The sequence below is a fragment of the Cebidichthys violaceus genome, unplaced genomic scaffold (genome assembly GCF_023349555.1).
Source record: "Cebidichthys violaceus isolate CVI_PGR_0920_01 unplaced genomic scaffold, fCebVio1.0.p SCAF_8, whole genome shotgun sequence".
In the NCBI taxonomy this organism is placed as follows: domain Eukaryota; kingdom Metazoa; phylum Chordata; class Actinopteri; order Perciformes; family Stichaeidae; genus Cebidichthys; species Cebidichthys violaceus.
In genome coordinates, this window is record NW_027176964.1 from 8,458,398 (window position 1) to 8,473,695 (window position 15,298).

The window sequence follows — 15,298 nt, forward strand, 5'->3', positions numbered from 1 at the left end:
ACAGATGTTTGTATTGTTGTTTTAGGTATGATAGTGCTTTGAGCCTGCTGCCAAAGAGTTTTATGTATGTTTGTTGTAAGTTATGTGCCGACAATCACGGTCATGTCAAGCTGTACACAACCAACCAAGTGTTGACTTAAAACAGACATTTCTGTGAACTTCAAACAATATGAAGGCTTTTTCAGTTGAATTCATGCAACATTTCATAAAGCAATAAAATATTCTAATATACATTAACTGGCTCGTTGACTTGAGAATTGTTTAATTTGCAAAAAAGTTTCTTCTTTTTCTCTGAAGATTATCTCAAATACGCTCTTAATTGTTTTTAAAAAAAAAGTATTCCGGTAAATGTTGTCTTCCTGTTTCCTCTCACATTGTCACCCTACCTCCTCATTCCTGTGCTCTTGTTCCACCACAGAGAAGAGGGCTCTTCACTAATGAATACCAGAGCTGCATTCTTTTGGGTTCAACTTTCTCGGGTGGCCCGCTCTCTTGTTCTCTTCTTGCCATGGAGAGCGTGCTTGACATAGATCGCATTCTCATAGGGACACGTAACCCTGCAAGTGACAAAGACAGGTTTCTCCCAGATTAGCCTCTAATGCCTTTTGAAATTCCTGTGAGCCTCCATCAACCTTTGCTAACATGTGCCGCGCTCCCAAACCCTTTTAATCGTCTCCGATTGAGCTCGCACCCAGAGGTGTTTATGAATTATTTCAGGATATGCCGTGGCATGTGAAGATGAGAGAATGGAGAGCTCTGTTATGTGGTGTCCGTTTCAGGATGGATCTTTCTCTCTATCTCTCTCACACACACACATAGTGCCACAGATGTCAACTTGTACCAGTTTGGGGCGGTTGTGCAGCGCTGACAATGAGACTTCACAATGCAGCAGGACAATGACAATGAACGCTTTAGTGTCATCAGAGGTCCACTGAAAGGTTTTAGCAGTTGTCGTTCTGAGTGCAACGTGTGTGAAATCTGAAATATGGCTGTGGTAGAGAAGATTTCCCACATTTTAATTCATAAATGCGGAGCTGTGTGGAGCAATGAGTAGTGTGACTCCTTGGTTCTATGTTTGGTTTGGTTTCTTATGATGAAAACACGTCACACTACACTTCTTGTATTTGCTTGCTTCATTCCCCAAATGTTTGCGGCCTTCTTGGTTGTTTTGGTTTAATACCTTTACAAAATGCAACAGTATAACTTTCTAAAACAGGTTCCCTTAATAAAGGGGTTATCAAGTTGTAACTAATGTTTTTAGGTTAAACAAATTGCCAATAGACCAGTTATAAGCCAATAATATAAACAAGCTAGAAAGAGACTGCAGATCATTTGCACCAACATCCTTAAACAACTTATTAACTCTCACATCAGCACACTTGATATTAAATCCCTTTATTTAAAACTTCTTAACATTTGAGACTTGATGGCTTATTCCATGAGCATTGATACATTTATTACCAATATTTATTAGTAGATTATTACCACATAGAAAGAATAAACCCTAGACAATGGGATTTTTTTTACAATGTTCAACTACATTGCTTTTACGAATGCTTAAAACTCAGCTCAATCAGTTTGTTCCCAATGACGTCACGTCATTGTTTTCTGTTTTAACTAATGCTTTTAAAAATGTACCGATGTATTGAGGTTCTGGGGAAACGCAGTCAACAGCAGCAATAGATACAATAGAATAGATGGATAAAATGTTTCCCATGGGTCCTATTTTAAAGTATGACACACTATCAGCCATTTTGAAAAAGACAGACATACATTTCCTCATGTGCTCTGTTGATTTTTGTTCTATTAATATGCAAATTAACTGTAGTTTTCCTAAAATAATGTTTATCTGTTTATATTTTCTTCAGATAACATTAATTACACAACTATTCATGTTTTGAGAAGAAATTAGATGAAACCTCCTATGATGTTCCTTACATTACTTTATTCCTCTTGGGCAGTAGTCCTTTTGTTTGAATATGTTTGTAGGATGTGTTTTCGCAATCCACTAACCTTGCCAAGCATCCTTTCTGCTGAAGTGTCCTTGAGCAAGACACTGAATCTCGATAGTTCCAGAGGTGCTGATTCGGTGCTCTGACCTCCCCGTGGAGGGAGGAAGTAAAACACTGAATGTCTCTGGTAGCACTACATCACAATTTGTTAGTGTTACACCGGTTGAGACATAAGTTAAACGAGGGCATAACATTGTGTGCACATCCACATCAAAGCTCAGCGGGATCGAAGGTGAGTAACAAAACATCACAGGAATACAAGCGAAAAGTATCTGCTGGAATTTGACCTTGTTGGTGATGTTTCGACCCAACACAACTCAACAACCTGCGTTGGGTTGAAATGTTGCCAGTAAGGGAGCTTTCAGTCCAGTGTGATGGCACTTTTATATTCACATACTAAAACATGACAGGTATGTCAAAGAAGTGCTTCTGACAGAGAAGCTTGTGTGTGAAAACAGATCAGGACCTGGTGGTATGCGGGATGCCATCAATCTTATTTATGAACTCAGAGCTCTTATCTGCCGTAATGACTGACAACATTGTGAAGACTCGCCAACATTCCTCTGTGGATGTGAATGGCAGCTAACGTGTTTCGACTGCAGCTCTCTCTCGTTCCCAGAATTCATAGGATGAAGGACGATAGAACGTAAATGGGAGTCAGGGGTCAAATTCCTGTAGTGCTGAATATTTAATTCTCTACACTTATTGGAACGGTATTCCCCTCCCTCCTCAGGCTCCGTCACATGGGAGCTTCATATTGACAGTGATCACCATGAAAGGAACGGGTTTGTTGCTGTGTAAACCATGGAAATGATCTTCTCACACTGGCTGTTTGTGTGCACTGACGGGTTTATTGCCCCCTCCTAGTGTTTACAGTTTAACAGCACATTCCTACCGAGCATCAGCCTTTGAAGTTTCAGCACACTCAGCAAATATGCTGTCGGTGAATGACGATATCAGAGTAAGTAAAGTAAGGCAAAGTAAGTAAAGTAAGGCAAAGTAAGGCAATTGAAATGCAGACTGTCCTCGACTCACACTGGTATGGTAATTGATATTGCTCCATTTCTGAATAAGGCCAAACACTCATTAAGAACAAAGACTTCCATTCAGATTTCTGTGGACTAAATAATAGCTACTGTATACATACCACAAGCATGTACACACATTCAAACAACCACAAGGATACCAATGAATGTGGAGTCAGTGTGATGAGATATTGATCGACTGGCCTCCTCAGGGCAGATATACGCAGCACTGATTAATGGACACATGAAATAACTTGTCAGATATGCAGGAAGCAAACATCCTCAGTATGTCGATCCACAAAAGCCCAATCATTTCGCTCTCTTGTCGGAAGGCCCTTTATGTTTTTGGATATTAGTTATATGTGTCTTGCCCAGAGGGGCACAGGAGAGTAACTTGTCACCCCCTGCTACACAAGCCTGCAGTTTTGAGTGGCATTCCTGTTCGTTAAGGGGCCTTATGTTTAAAACCACAGACATGTGCCTGAGCACATTTTTCAGCCACAAAGTCGCTGCTGTGGGCCTCAGTGAAAAGTCAGTGTTATAAGATGTAATGCCAATCCAGGATGTCTACTGATTTTCAAAAGAAAGGTTCAAAAAAACATTTTACCGAGAAGTTTAAAATATGGCCATGTGATTGCTCATACGTGTGGACTAATTATACATTTTGGGATTCTTAACAAGTTGTTTATCTGTTGAAAATCATCTGCATGGAAACATTTAAGAAACTTGTATTACTGGACATGTACATGATGCACAAAGTGTCAATAATTGGACTATGTTTTGACCTCCTGACAAATGCCCCTAGAGTTATAAGACTCTAAGAATTCAATGACTCTTAGTGGATTATTCACACTTACAGATCCTCTGAGACACTAAACATGAGGCAAGCATCGAATGCTCCACCTCCTGGAAAACATGTGTTCTTCGTTCTTTGTCTTGGGGGGGGGCGGGGATTAGATCTGTTAACTGCTTTACAAAGCTACTCACACGCACGCGCACGCACGCACACACACACACACACACACACACACACACACACGCACACACACACACACACACACACACACACACACACACACACACACACACACACACAGGTAATCTTTTGGGAATGTATGACTCATGAGGGTTTTATGTGTATTTTAACTGTAGGTTACAAATCGTTTTAACTGAATTATCTATTTTCATTCGTCATTTTTATTGTTTATCAAATTGTATTTTATGTTCTGTTTGATATCATGTATAAATATTCTAATATATTATTGTTCTTCAGTATCTTGTTTAATTGTTTAGGTAGTAAGGTCTCTCTTGCATATTAAATCTTGATCTTATTGGGACGTCCCTGATTAAATAAAGGTTATAGTGGGAAAGCCTTTAATATACATATATATGCATTCCAAATTCCATAGTCTGGGAAATATGGTAATATAAAGGGTATTATCAACAAAAGTACAGAAAAAAATAAATCCTACCAGTTACCCATATGAAAATTCAGAAGTGATGTAAAATATCGCAATAGTCCAAAACTGGCAACACTATTGAAGTAGAACAGCACCACCTACTGGAGCATCCCCAGGCCTGCAGCACGCATCTGCACTTTGAAACTTTCATGGGACTAAATTCAGTATTTTCCTCATCTTTTCTTATCATTAACTGCTACACAACTTTTATATTAATAATGAGTCTGTTGATGGCGTCAGTGTGTCCGCAACCGCAAGTAGGTAACGTGAGAGTGACGAGGGAACGTGTACACAACTTGGAAAAAAATAACTGACCATGGTGCTGATCCAAAAACACCGCCGTATCTGGTCGAATCCACCTCCCAAAACTCTGCAGGGTATCGTACCACAGTGGCCTCACTCGGGTCTTATTTTGTTTACGGTGGAGGGCTGGCTGTCATGCTGACTAGTTGTAGATATTGTCAATAACTTTATACTTTATATTTTTCTGTAACAAGGCAACTGTCACCTTTGGTCTGCGGTTTTTTGTTTTGTTAGTAATAGAAAACATCTCCACTCCCATAGATCTACTATAAAGCTACACTAACCGGTGTACGCCTGACAACAAACCGCGCGTACCTCTCCATAAAACCCCGCCCATCCAGTCGCCATCACTACCGTCGCAACACGGCTAGCTAATGTAGCTTAGCGCTGTCGTTGAGGTCGGAAGTGAAAGCACAGTATTTTCTGTCTCTTTATGAACATTTAAAAAGCGGACCGGACCGCACCACGTGAAGAGCTGCAGAGACAGAACGTGTCTCCAGGATGTGCTCCGTCGTGGGATGTGACTCGGAGAGTCGCGGCGCGCAGCGGTTCAAGTTACCGGAGGACCCGGAGAGGAGGCTGGAGTGGGTTCAGTTTCTCGCCACAGTCAACACGCAGCGATTTAAAGAATCGTCCTGGACAGACATCACGATATGTAGCGAACACTTTAAAGATGACTGTTTTGACATCTTGACACTGAACCATCCGGATGTGACCGGTATGGTCCAGCTGACGTTGATACCCGGTGCTGTCCCATCACTGTGTCTCCAGTCAGAAGAGACGCACCTGGGGAGCCCAGCATGTGTGGTGAGTCTGCTTTGACAGCTGTAAACATTGTCTCTATCCCACTTAAACATCAGAACGATCATCACCTAATGCTGATCTGGGGTTGTTTTTATACATGAAGCCTAAACTAAGTGAATGGAGTGAATTGTATTGCCAAGTGCTGTTACAGTCAAGAACAATTCTATTTCCCTCAGATAAGAAAGTAGGTATTTACTTGTTTATCAAATACAGTTAAGACACACTAACAATATACAAAATAAGAGAGATGCACAGGTTAGGCATTTATACTGTAAGCATGATCATTTGTTGCTTCACGTGTTTATTGCATGTCTGACTTATTCCCTCAGGAACTCACATTTGAGACTCACTATAAGAGTCATAGGAGGAGCGATGCAGTATGTAGCAGAAGTACAGTAGGCGAGGATGCCCTGCAACACAGTTAAAACACATAGCAACAGAAATGTCATGTCCTGACCTTTTACACTCTAAATATGAAGGAGGTGCAGATCCACATTTTATTCAAAAGCAAACTTACTGTTAGTGTTAATCCACGTCTTGTGTTCTTGCATGTTGCCATTATTGATTTTAGCCCTTAAGTGCTACCACAGTGCTATACAGGGCTCAATAATAAGGCTAACCCGGGGCAAGTTAAGTGCCATGTCGGGCTGGTTAATCTAGCAACTCACATGCCTGATCGGGCAAGTGGTAAAAAAAAGAATTAAACACATCGTTTTGGTTTTTTTAGAGTGGAGAATGGAAGTAAAGTAAATCAAAACACATGGTACTTTGACATGGACCACACATAGTTTTTAATGTACTGTTTGTTGCTTTTGGTTACAACTACAAGCTTTTACTTTTGTTACTCTGTGTAGGAGCCTGAGGAAACCACAGAAGTTGCTTGTCTGCGTGATCAACTTAAAACATGTGATGGCCCTACTGCCTTTTCTGAAGAGTCAATGGGTAAAAGTGTTTAATTATAAAAAAAAAAATGTGTTTTTGAAAATGAAGCGCAGTGAAGGATTTTTCTCATAATTTAAACTTAATTTGCAGCCGTCCAAGAAAGCCCGACTGGGGTCGTCTCGTGTTCAACTGATACTTCAAACGCTTTTGTATCTGGGCAGATGCAACCAAAACATATGGATTTTGATTTGATCGGACAAAAGTAAGTTTTCTTAACTTTCTGCTTGCTTTGGCTACTTTTCCCATCAGGTTGATGTTTTCATATTTTTCATCTACATTGACTTTTCAGAGCTGCACTCCTGCAGATGAAAGGGAAGTACGTTGTGAATGAAAAGCGTCTCCTCCAGTTGTTCAGCCACAAGTGCCCGTCATGTGGCTCTAAGGTGAAGATGGAGAAGCTCACCTATGGGTTGCTCGTGATCTTGAACCAGCAGTGTCTTCAGTGTGACTACAGAAACCAGTGGAAAAGCCAAGTCGATGCCGGTGTCCCAACAGATGAGGATCAACACCTGACAGAAGTAGAAGAAGTAACTCCAGAGAGCCAACAGGTAGGACTTTAATAGTCAGACGTATGACAACTTGTAGCTGAGAAATTGTGCAAATAGAAAGTATCTATAAGAACCCTCCACACACACACATACACACACACACACACACACACACACACACACACACACACACACACACAATTCAGTATTGTCTATACCTTGCACCTTCTTCTTGTTTTAGGGTTAATACTCATAGGCTTACATTTCTACTCATCCCCTCTTTGTCATTGTGTCACAGGCTGTGCCAACTGGGGCCAACAATGAGATTGTTGCAGTTATTGATGAGCAGAGCGAGACAATCGACGAGTCGAGTGATCAGGGGGACTTGGATTCAGACGATGATTGGAAGACAGTGAACGGCTCTTCTCATGCTAGAGTGCTAATAAAGAAAATTGAGGCGGAAACCGAAGAAGAAGAAGACGACGAAGAGGATGATGATGATGATGATGATGATGATGATGATGAAGAAGAAGAAGATGGTGATTATCCTCCACTTCCTGTCAAACACAGTCGGCTCTGCACAGAGTGTGGGGTGCTTTACAATAAGCAGAGGCCTCACACATGTGAGCACAAGATTAAACCCTATTCTTGCAACATTTGCGGTAAGAGATGCGTTAGCGAGAAAGCCCTGATAACTCACAGCAGAATCCACGACGAGAACTATGAGTACCAGTGCAAATACTGTCATGTTACGTTCAAAACAAAGGTGGACAAAATCACCCACGAGCAGATCCACGTGATTCAAGGAAAACCCTACAAATGTCCAGACTGTCCAGAGACTTTCGCCACAAATAAGGAGCGCAGAATCCACCTGGAGGATCACAGAGGCCCCCAACAGTTAAAATGTCACATCTGTGGGATTGACTTCCTCTGGCCCCTTTCTCTCCAGAGACACTTGGCCGTGCACACGGGAGACAGGCCATTTAAGTGTTCAGAGTGCCAACGCGGCTTCAAGCAGGCAGGCCACCTGAAATCCCACATGCGCCTGCACACGGGGGAGAGACCTTATAAGTGTCCGCATTGTGACAAATGCTTCAATCACAACGTGAGCCTGAAGAGTCACGTCCAGCGTTACCACTCGCCGGGCTCTGTACGTGAACAGATGAAAGAGAAGAGAAACAAAAGGGCAAACGACACTAGTGATGCTCAGGATAATGGGAATAAAAGAGGTGCAGATTCAGGGCTGGACAATGTGGAGGAGGAGCAGGACACAGAGGAGGAGGAGGCGCAGAGGGAGATGATATATAGACCCAAAAAGAAAAGCACAGGTAGGCCCATAGGAAGGCCTAAGCGCCATGAACCAGGCAACTCAGAGGAAGGCCAGTCTTCAAACGCCAAGTCTGGAAAACCGAAAGCGCGGAGGTCAAAGAGAACGCAATGCAGAGATGAAGAAAGTGAGGCCAAGCCAAGCGACAGCGGCACGTGTGATTCGGCAGAGGAGGAAGAGGAGAGCAGCAAGGAGGCGATCAAGAACACAGCGAGATCAAAGGGAAGACCAAAGAATTATGATAGTGACTGTGATTTTGACCCGGCAGAAAGAAAGAAGAAGAGGTACAGCAGCGGTAAAAGCTCAGGGAAGCGTCGGGGAAGACCACGGAGAAATGTTAAAGGCGACTCTTAGAATGAACTGAGCTGAAGGAATGAATTTGGTTTTAAAGAAAGGAGCCACATAAAGTGGATATTAACTGATTTCATAAGACAGGCAAAGCATGTACACCTAGGCCAGAGTGTAAGTGACATTTCATCGCCTTCTGCTGTTAAAGGAGGCAGATTGCAAACAACTGAAACTTCTCCCATGTGGCAAGCATGGAGTTTAACAACAGTGGCAGACAAAAAAAAAAAGTGAAACCGCTAATGGCCATTTCTAAAGCCAGTGTCTGGTTTGTCCATCTGGGCTACTGTAAAGGCATGGTGACCCAATCCAAGAAGAGGACACGCTCCTTCTGTAGATACAAACGGATCATTCTAAAATGAAACACAATTCTTATTTTCAGGTGATTTTGCACTTAAGAAAACATACTTATTAATATTGTATTCTATTCATGAAAATAGATCCCACTAAATTCTACACACTGTACCTTTTTAAGAGAAGCTCTCGCTTTGATTTGAAAATACGTTTGAACCCTGTTACCTGATCAAATGGTCAAAGTGGATAAAAGTATATTAAACAGGGCTGATGTTAATTGCCTGCATTATTTTCTGTTGTAAGTTTCCAATACTTAACATACTGCCAAATGTAATGATGATTGATCTTTGAACTGCTTGAAAGTTAGTCTCACATGCTGCTGAGAGGACAGTTAGATTCACTTCAGTGTACATCAAACAGGTAGAAGGTATGTGTGTGTGAAGTCATTGACCCTCAGAAGAGTTGGGTGTAGATTTGAACAGGATTGAAGGAGGTTCTTCAAAGAACCTTTTCTATGACAGTCTCACTTCAGTGCAGTGAATAATAGAATATCTAGTTCTATAACGCAGAAGTATTTATTTTGACAGATGAGCCATGTGTTGCTTTGCGAAACCTCTGATAAAACATTATAAAAATACATCAAACAATCCACATGCTGTTATTTTACATTTATTTAGGTCAAATCGGAGCGTAGTAATATGGGTGCACGTTCTACTGAACGCATGCGTGCTCTCGCGGCCAAGGGGAACACTTCCTGTATCAGAGTATCTAGCTACCTTAGCACGACGGGCCGGGACACGCCTGATACCAAACAACGCGAACCCCGCCATCAAACCCCGCCCACTCTACAGCCCACCAACAGATGGCTAGCTGTTAGCGCCTGACCGCTTGGCACGTTGAGACAGGAGTCCACACCGAGCTCTGTCTTCCAGTCCTAGTAAACATTTAGCCGGTCGGCCGCGTGTAAAGCTGGAGGACAGAACAGGATGTGCTCCGTGCTCGGATGTGACTCGGAGCGTCATGGTGCGCAACGTTTCAAGTTACCGGAGGACCCGGAGAGGAGACTTGAATGGGTTCAGTTCCTTCTTGAAGTCAACGGGCAACGACTCAAAGAATCGTCCTGGACTGATATCACCGTTTGCAGACACCATTTCAAAGTTGATAGTTTTATAAGTCGGACTCCCGCTGGCACGGTCCAGCTGACTTCCAGCGCTGTCCCGTCACTGTGCGTCAAGTCAGAGCCAGACGAACCTGAGCCGTGCCAGGTGAGGCTAGAATGTGATGATTCTGCTTTGACATAAATTAGTACACATACATACACAAGTTACACGTTCCTACTTACACAGCACATCAACTAAAAGCCACTGACTAAAGTTTACATCATTCTATTATTTCGGGTTTGTTTGTTTTGATACACACACCTGGCTGAGAGGGCGGAGTCAACTCGCACTATGTGTAGCACACTGTTTTTATTCACAAAGTGGTTTTAACTGCTTATTAAATTAATACATCATTAAAATGAATCATTAGAAAGCAGGCCAGAGCCACAGAAGAAATATAGTTGTAAAGTATATCAAATGCAGTTTGTTAGGTTGACAAGTTGGTGTGTTAAATAGTTAGTTTATTCCAGGTATGCTGGGTGTTTTGAACTGTAGATATTCACACATTTCTTTATTACATTTAAATGAACTATCCCATCACAAACACACAAGAGTTATATATGTGTAATGTGTAGTGCAGGTGCATTGAGCCATTCTCCATTAATATGGACTGTGAACTTTCAATTATTTCTATATAAAATAAATCATGTATTACTGCTCAACTGTTGGGGTATTGTTGGTAAATGTTACTACAACACACAGACAGGCTTTGCTACAACTACAAGCGTTTACTTCCCTTATCTTCTGTAGGAGCCTGAGGAAACCACAGAGGTGTCTTCTCAGTACGATAAAGTGAAGCGATGTGATGGTCCATCCTCCTGTTCTGAAGAATCATGGCCGCCTTCAACAAGTGAGGAACTTGACATTTTTATGTGTTAATAAAAATAGAGTGGGTATTCATTCCAATGTAGTATTTTCACGTGAATGATACATTTAATTTGCAGCTGCCAAAGAAAGCCCAGTGCCAAGTGATGTTCCAGATGCTTCCATGTCTGATTATGGTCAGATGCTACCAAACATTGTGAACCTCGATATGATCAGGAAAAAGTAAGCTAATCTTTAACGATTGTACTTTGATTACACCAGGTTTAGCTTTCCAAAAGCTGCATCTCACTATTTTAATGGAACTCGTGTTTCAGAGCTGCACTCCTGCAGATAAAAGGGAAGTACGTTGTGAATGAAAAGCGTCTCCTCCAGTTGTTCAGCCACAAGTGCCCGTCATGTGGCTCTAAGGTGAAGATGGAGAAGCTCACCTATGGGTTGCTCGTGATCTTGAACCAGCAGTGTCTTCAGTGCGACTACAGAAACCAGTGGAAAAGCCAAGTCGATGCCGGTGTCCCAACAGATGAGGATCAACACCTGACAGAAGTAGAAGAAGTAACTCCAGAGAGCCAACAGGTAGGACTTTAATAGTCAGACGTACAACAATTCAAACACACTGTGTCTGTTTGTGCATCCAAGGAAGATTTTACACTAAAAACATACACAATATACACTGTCCAATATGTGACAATTTCATGATTATGTATTTTGAATATGTTGGAGCGATCAGTCGATTAATCAATTATTGTATTTACCAAAAAAACAACATATTTGTATAATCTGACAGTATAACTTTAAAAGTCATTTAACGAGCAGTGAAAACATGCAGCAATATCTCAGCTTCTCAAATGGGAGGTATTGCTGCTTCTCCTTGTCATTGTAAAGTGAATATCTTTGGGTTTTGGGACTTTTGGTTGGACATAAGACATTTTAAGACATCCTCTTGGAGTCTGGGCAGTGGTGATTGGCATTTTACACTAATTGGATCAAGTTAATTGATGAGTCAACCCTGCATTTGTTTGGCAGTATTAATCATTTTGTACGGACTTTGAAAATGTGGGATTTTACTCCCACTCTTGTCATTAAATCTTTCACAGATGTTGTCAACAGAAGACAACTGCAGCGGTATCACCGACATGTCTGAGATGGCCCCCGTTATTAGTGAGGATGAAACGGAGGAATCAGCTGACGAAGGCGACACGGATTCAGACGAAGATTGGCATCCAGAGGAGAATCTCTCACTGGTCAACGAGATTCATGATGAATCCGAGGAGGAAACTGAAAATGAAGAGGAGGAAGATGATGATCCTCTACTTCCTGTCAAACACAGTCGGCTCTGCACAGAGTGTGGGGTGCTTTACAATAAGCAGAGGCCTCACACATGTGAGCACAAGATTAAACCCTATTCTTGCAACAATTGCGGTAAGAGATGCGTTAGCGAGAAAGCCCTGATAACTCACAGCAGAATCCACGACGAGAACTACGAGTACCAGTGCAAATACTGTCATGTTACGTTCAAAACAAAGGTGGACAAAATCACCCACGAGCAGATCCACGCGATTCAAGGAAAACCCTACAAATGTCCCGACTGTCCAGAGACTTTCGCCACAAATAAGGAGCGCAGAATCCACCTGGAGGATCACAGAGGCCCCCAACAGTTAAAATGTCACATCTGTGGGATTGTCTTTACTCAACGAGGTTATCTCCAGAGACACTTGGCCGTGCACACGGGAGAGAAGCTGTTCAAGTGTTCAGTGTGTCAACGCGGCTTCAAGCAGGCAAGCCACCTGAAATCCCACATGCGCCTGCACACGGGGGAGAGACCTTATAAGTGTCCGCATTGTGACAAATGCTTCAATCACAACGTGAGCCTGAAGAGTCACGTCCAGCGTTACCACTCGTCGGGCTCTGGAGGTGAGCGGAAGAAGGGTAGAAGAAACAAAACTGTGAGTGACGCTCAGGAGAACAACAAAGGCACAGGCGGTGGGCTTGGCGTTAAAGAAGAGGAGGTGCAGGAAGAGAGAAAAGTTATGCCAAAACGTAAGAGGAGGAGCACAGGTAGACCCATCGGAAGGCCGAAGAGAAGTTCAGCAGGCAGCTTGGGGGAAAAGCGAGGCTGCTGGAGCTCGAGAGCACAAGTCAAAGAGAACGAGCTGCAGTGACAGAGCAACGGAGAGCGAGCCAATCCGAAGTGGCATGACCTCTGAGCCGACAAAGCAGGAAGAGGAGAATGGTGAGGAAGTCACATCCAGCACAAGCAGATCAAGAAGAAAGGGAAAAACATCCTGATGGTGACCTGGATTTTGACCCAGAAAAAAAGAAATAGAGAGAGCAGCCAGAACCGTGGTAACAGCTCAGGGACGACCAGGAAAGAATCAAGTAGAAGACACCGAACATTAAAAAGACTAAAGTTGAGTTGGGCACTTATTAAGAGAAATACCATTTAGAGTGTCCTGCAGAAGTGGAATGTTTACTATGATATATTTTAACAATTTAAGTATTATGAGCAACTTAACATGAACTCTTTTCAAACTGCATTGCTTTTCACTGTTTAAGAGGTAATGTCACTTTGATTTTAAGATACTTCTGAGTCCTGTTCAAAATGAGTAAAAATAGATTAAAGTGGGATATTGTTGGGTTTCTGTGTTTCTGTTTCATAATTCCATACCACTGTTATGTACTGAATGCGAAGCCAATGTAAAGAAAACTAAAGTCATCTGCATGGTTAAATACCATTAGGGTCAAATGTGGAAACGTTTTTGTAATTTGTGTGAACTGACCCTTTAATTGAAGTCGTGGCGATAATTTGTCTGAGTTCAACAGCGCCATCTGCTGGTGTCGTCCCGGTTCTGCATAACCGCAGCTGAGAGCAGAGAATTGGGTCAGGAGCTCACACTGGAGAGGACGAAAAAACGCAGATATAGCTCCAAGCGGACAAAGCTCCTTCCAAAAAGGATGAAGATGAGGATGAAGAGCGACGAGGAGTTGGCCTGTTTGCTGATGGACAGATATGCTAATTAGTTTAAGATAAATAGGGAAGTGGAAGTGGAGCCAAATAATCGCTGACATACTGCGGTCAAGTGGTCCGTCATCCGCGGAAAGTCGGTGACCGAGGTTCCGCAGATGACGGACAACTTGACAGTATGTCAGCGACTTGTAAACACAACAATCAAAGTCGGCCCCTACTTCCCTATTTGTCTTAAACTAATTAGCATATCTGTCCATCAGAAAACAGGCCAACTCCTCGTCGCTCTTCATCCTCATCCGTCCATCTCCGGCCTTTTGTTTCTATCAAAGCACCCGTACCATAGCACCACGAGTAGACGATAGTAATTTGACGTATCCTATTCATTTCTATGGAGAATAAGAGGTCACGTATGGACAACGTAACAGGAGGACGTTTTCACTTCACGCCCACTCACATCTATCAGAAAGACTTGCACCTCGCTCACGGACTTTATTATGAAGTTTCTTGTAACTTTCCTGATTATTTGGCTGTTTCCTCAAACTATTCTGGGTAAGTTTGCATCGTTTACTACTTGATAGCTCCGGCTTCATTATGACGACCTGTTATTGGTGTATTTACATGGAATCTTTTGTTTTAAAACAAAACGCTTATTTTTTTTAAATAATTATGAAGATGTCCTAGAAGGTGAACGTGACATGAACTACAGTTTCATACAACAGTCTCATTGTCGATATTTAAGTAGGATAGAACTTTATTTGTACCGTGAGATAAGTGAAAAAGAGTGGGAAAAAAAAAGATATATATATATATATATATATATATATATATATATATATATATATATATATATATATATATATATATATATATATATATATTCCTGGAGTACTTCCTCAGACGGAGTGACTACATAGGTTTCATTTATTAAAGTATGTGCTGTGGTGTTTGTATATGCACATATTTTTATTAAATACAAACTTTATTTGTATTCTGGTGAGTGGAGACAAGATTTAGTTTTAGTTTATATGTATTCTATTTAATCCTGTGAAGCTTTGGGGGCTTTTTCCAGCGTCACTCATGTGTTTTAACTTCATAGTTAAACTGTATGAAACATTTCAGGAGACACAAAGCAGTGTGGTTGGGTAATATTGATTAAATTAGCGGATTTCTTTTATTACACTACTTAACTTGGTATCAGGTGGACATGTTGGCATACTTAAGTCTTTCTGATTTAGTCTACGTTCTCTCTTCTTATCCCGCCTATGTGTCTATCACAATGTTTAGCTGCAACTTTCTGAAGCAGCAGGAACTGAAGCTTCATCCGTCTCGAGCTCTGACACAATGACAA

The 15,298-nt window shown here is 41.8% G+C and overlaps 2 protein-coding genes across 3 annotated transcripts; both read left to right on the top strand.

Moving 5' to 3' along the window:
- The first annotated feature begins 5,172 nt into the window (after positions 1–5,172).
- Positions 5,173–9,658, top strand: LOC137866159 (uncharacterized). Of its 2 annotated transcripts, XM_068701861.1 has the most exons (5): positions 5,173–5,607; positions 6,459–6,546; positions 6,637–6,748; positions 6,836–7,094; positions 7,333–9,658. In XM_068701861.1, exons 1-5 carry the CDS (start codon positions 5,302–5,304, stop codon positions 8,713–8,715), a joined length of 2,148 nt encoding a protein of 715 aa, XP_068557962.1. In that variant the 5' UTR covers positions 5,173–5,301; the 3' UTR covers positions 8,716–9,658. The 2 variants fall into 2 exon arrangements, with proteins under 2 accessions (XP_068557962.1, XP_068557963.1); XM_068701862.1 differs by lacking the exon at positions 6,459–6,546 and having other exon boundaries at positions 5,523–5,607.
- A 108-nt stretch (positions 9,659–9,766) lies between these two features.
- On the top strand, positions 9,767–13,380 carry LOC137866218 (uncharacterized). Its single transcript, XM_068701970.1, has 5 exons — positions 9,767–10,265; positions 10,911–11,010; positions 11,105–11,207; positions 11,300–11,558; positions 12,080–13,380. Exons 1-5 carry the CDS (start codon positions 9,987–9,989, stop codon positions 13,142–13,144), a joined length of 1,806 nt encoding a protein of 601 aa, XP_068558071.1. The 5' UTR covers positions 9,767–9,986; the 3' UTR covers positions 13,145–13,380.
- Positions 13,381–15,298: the final 1,918 nt, after the last annotated feature.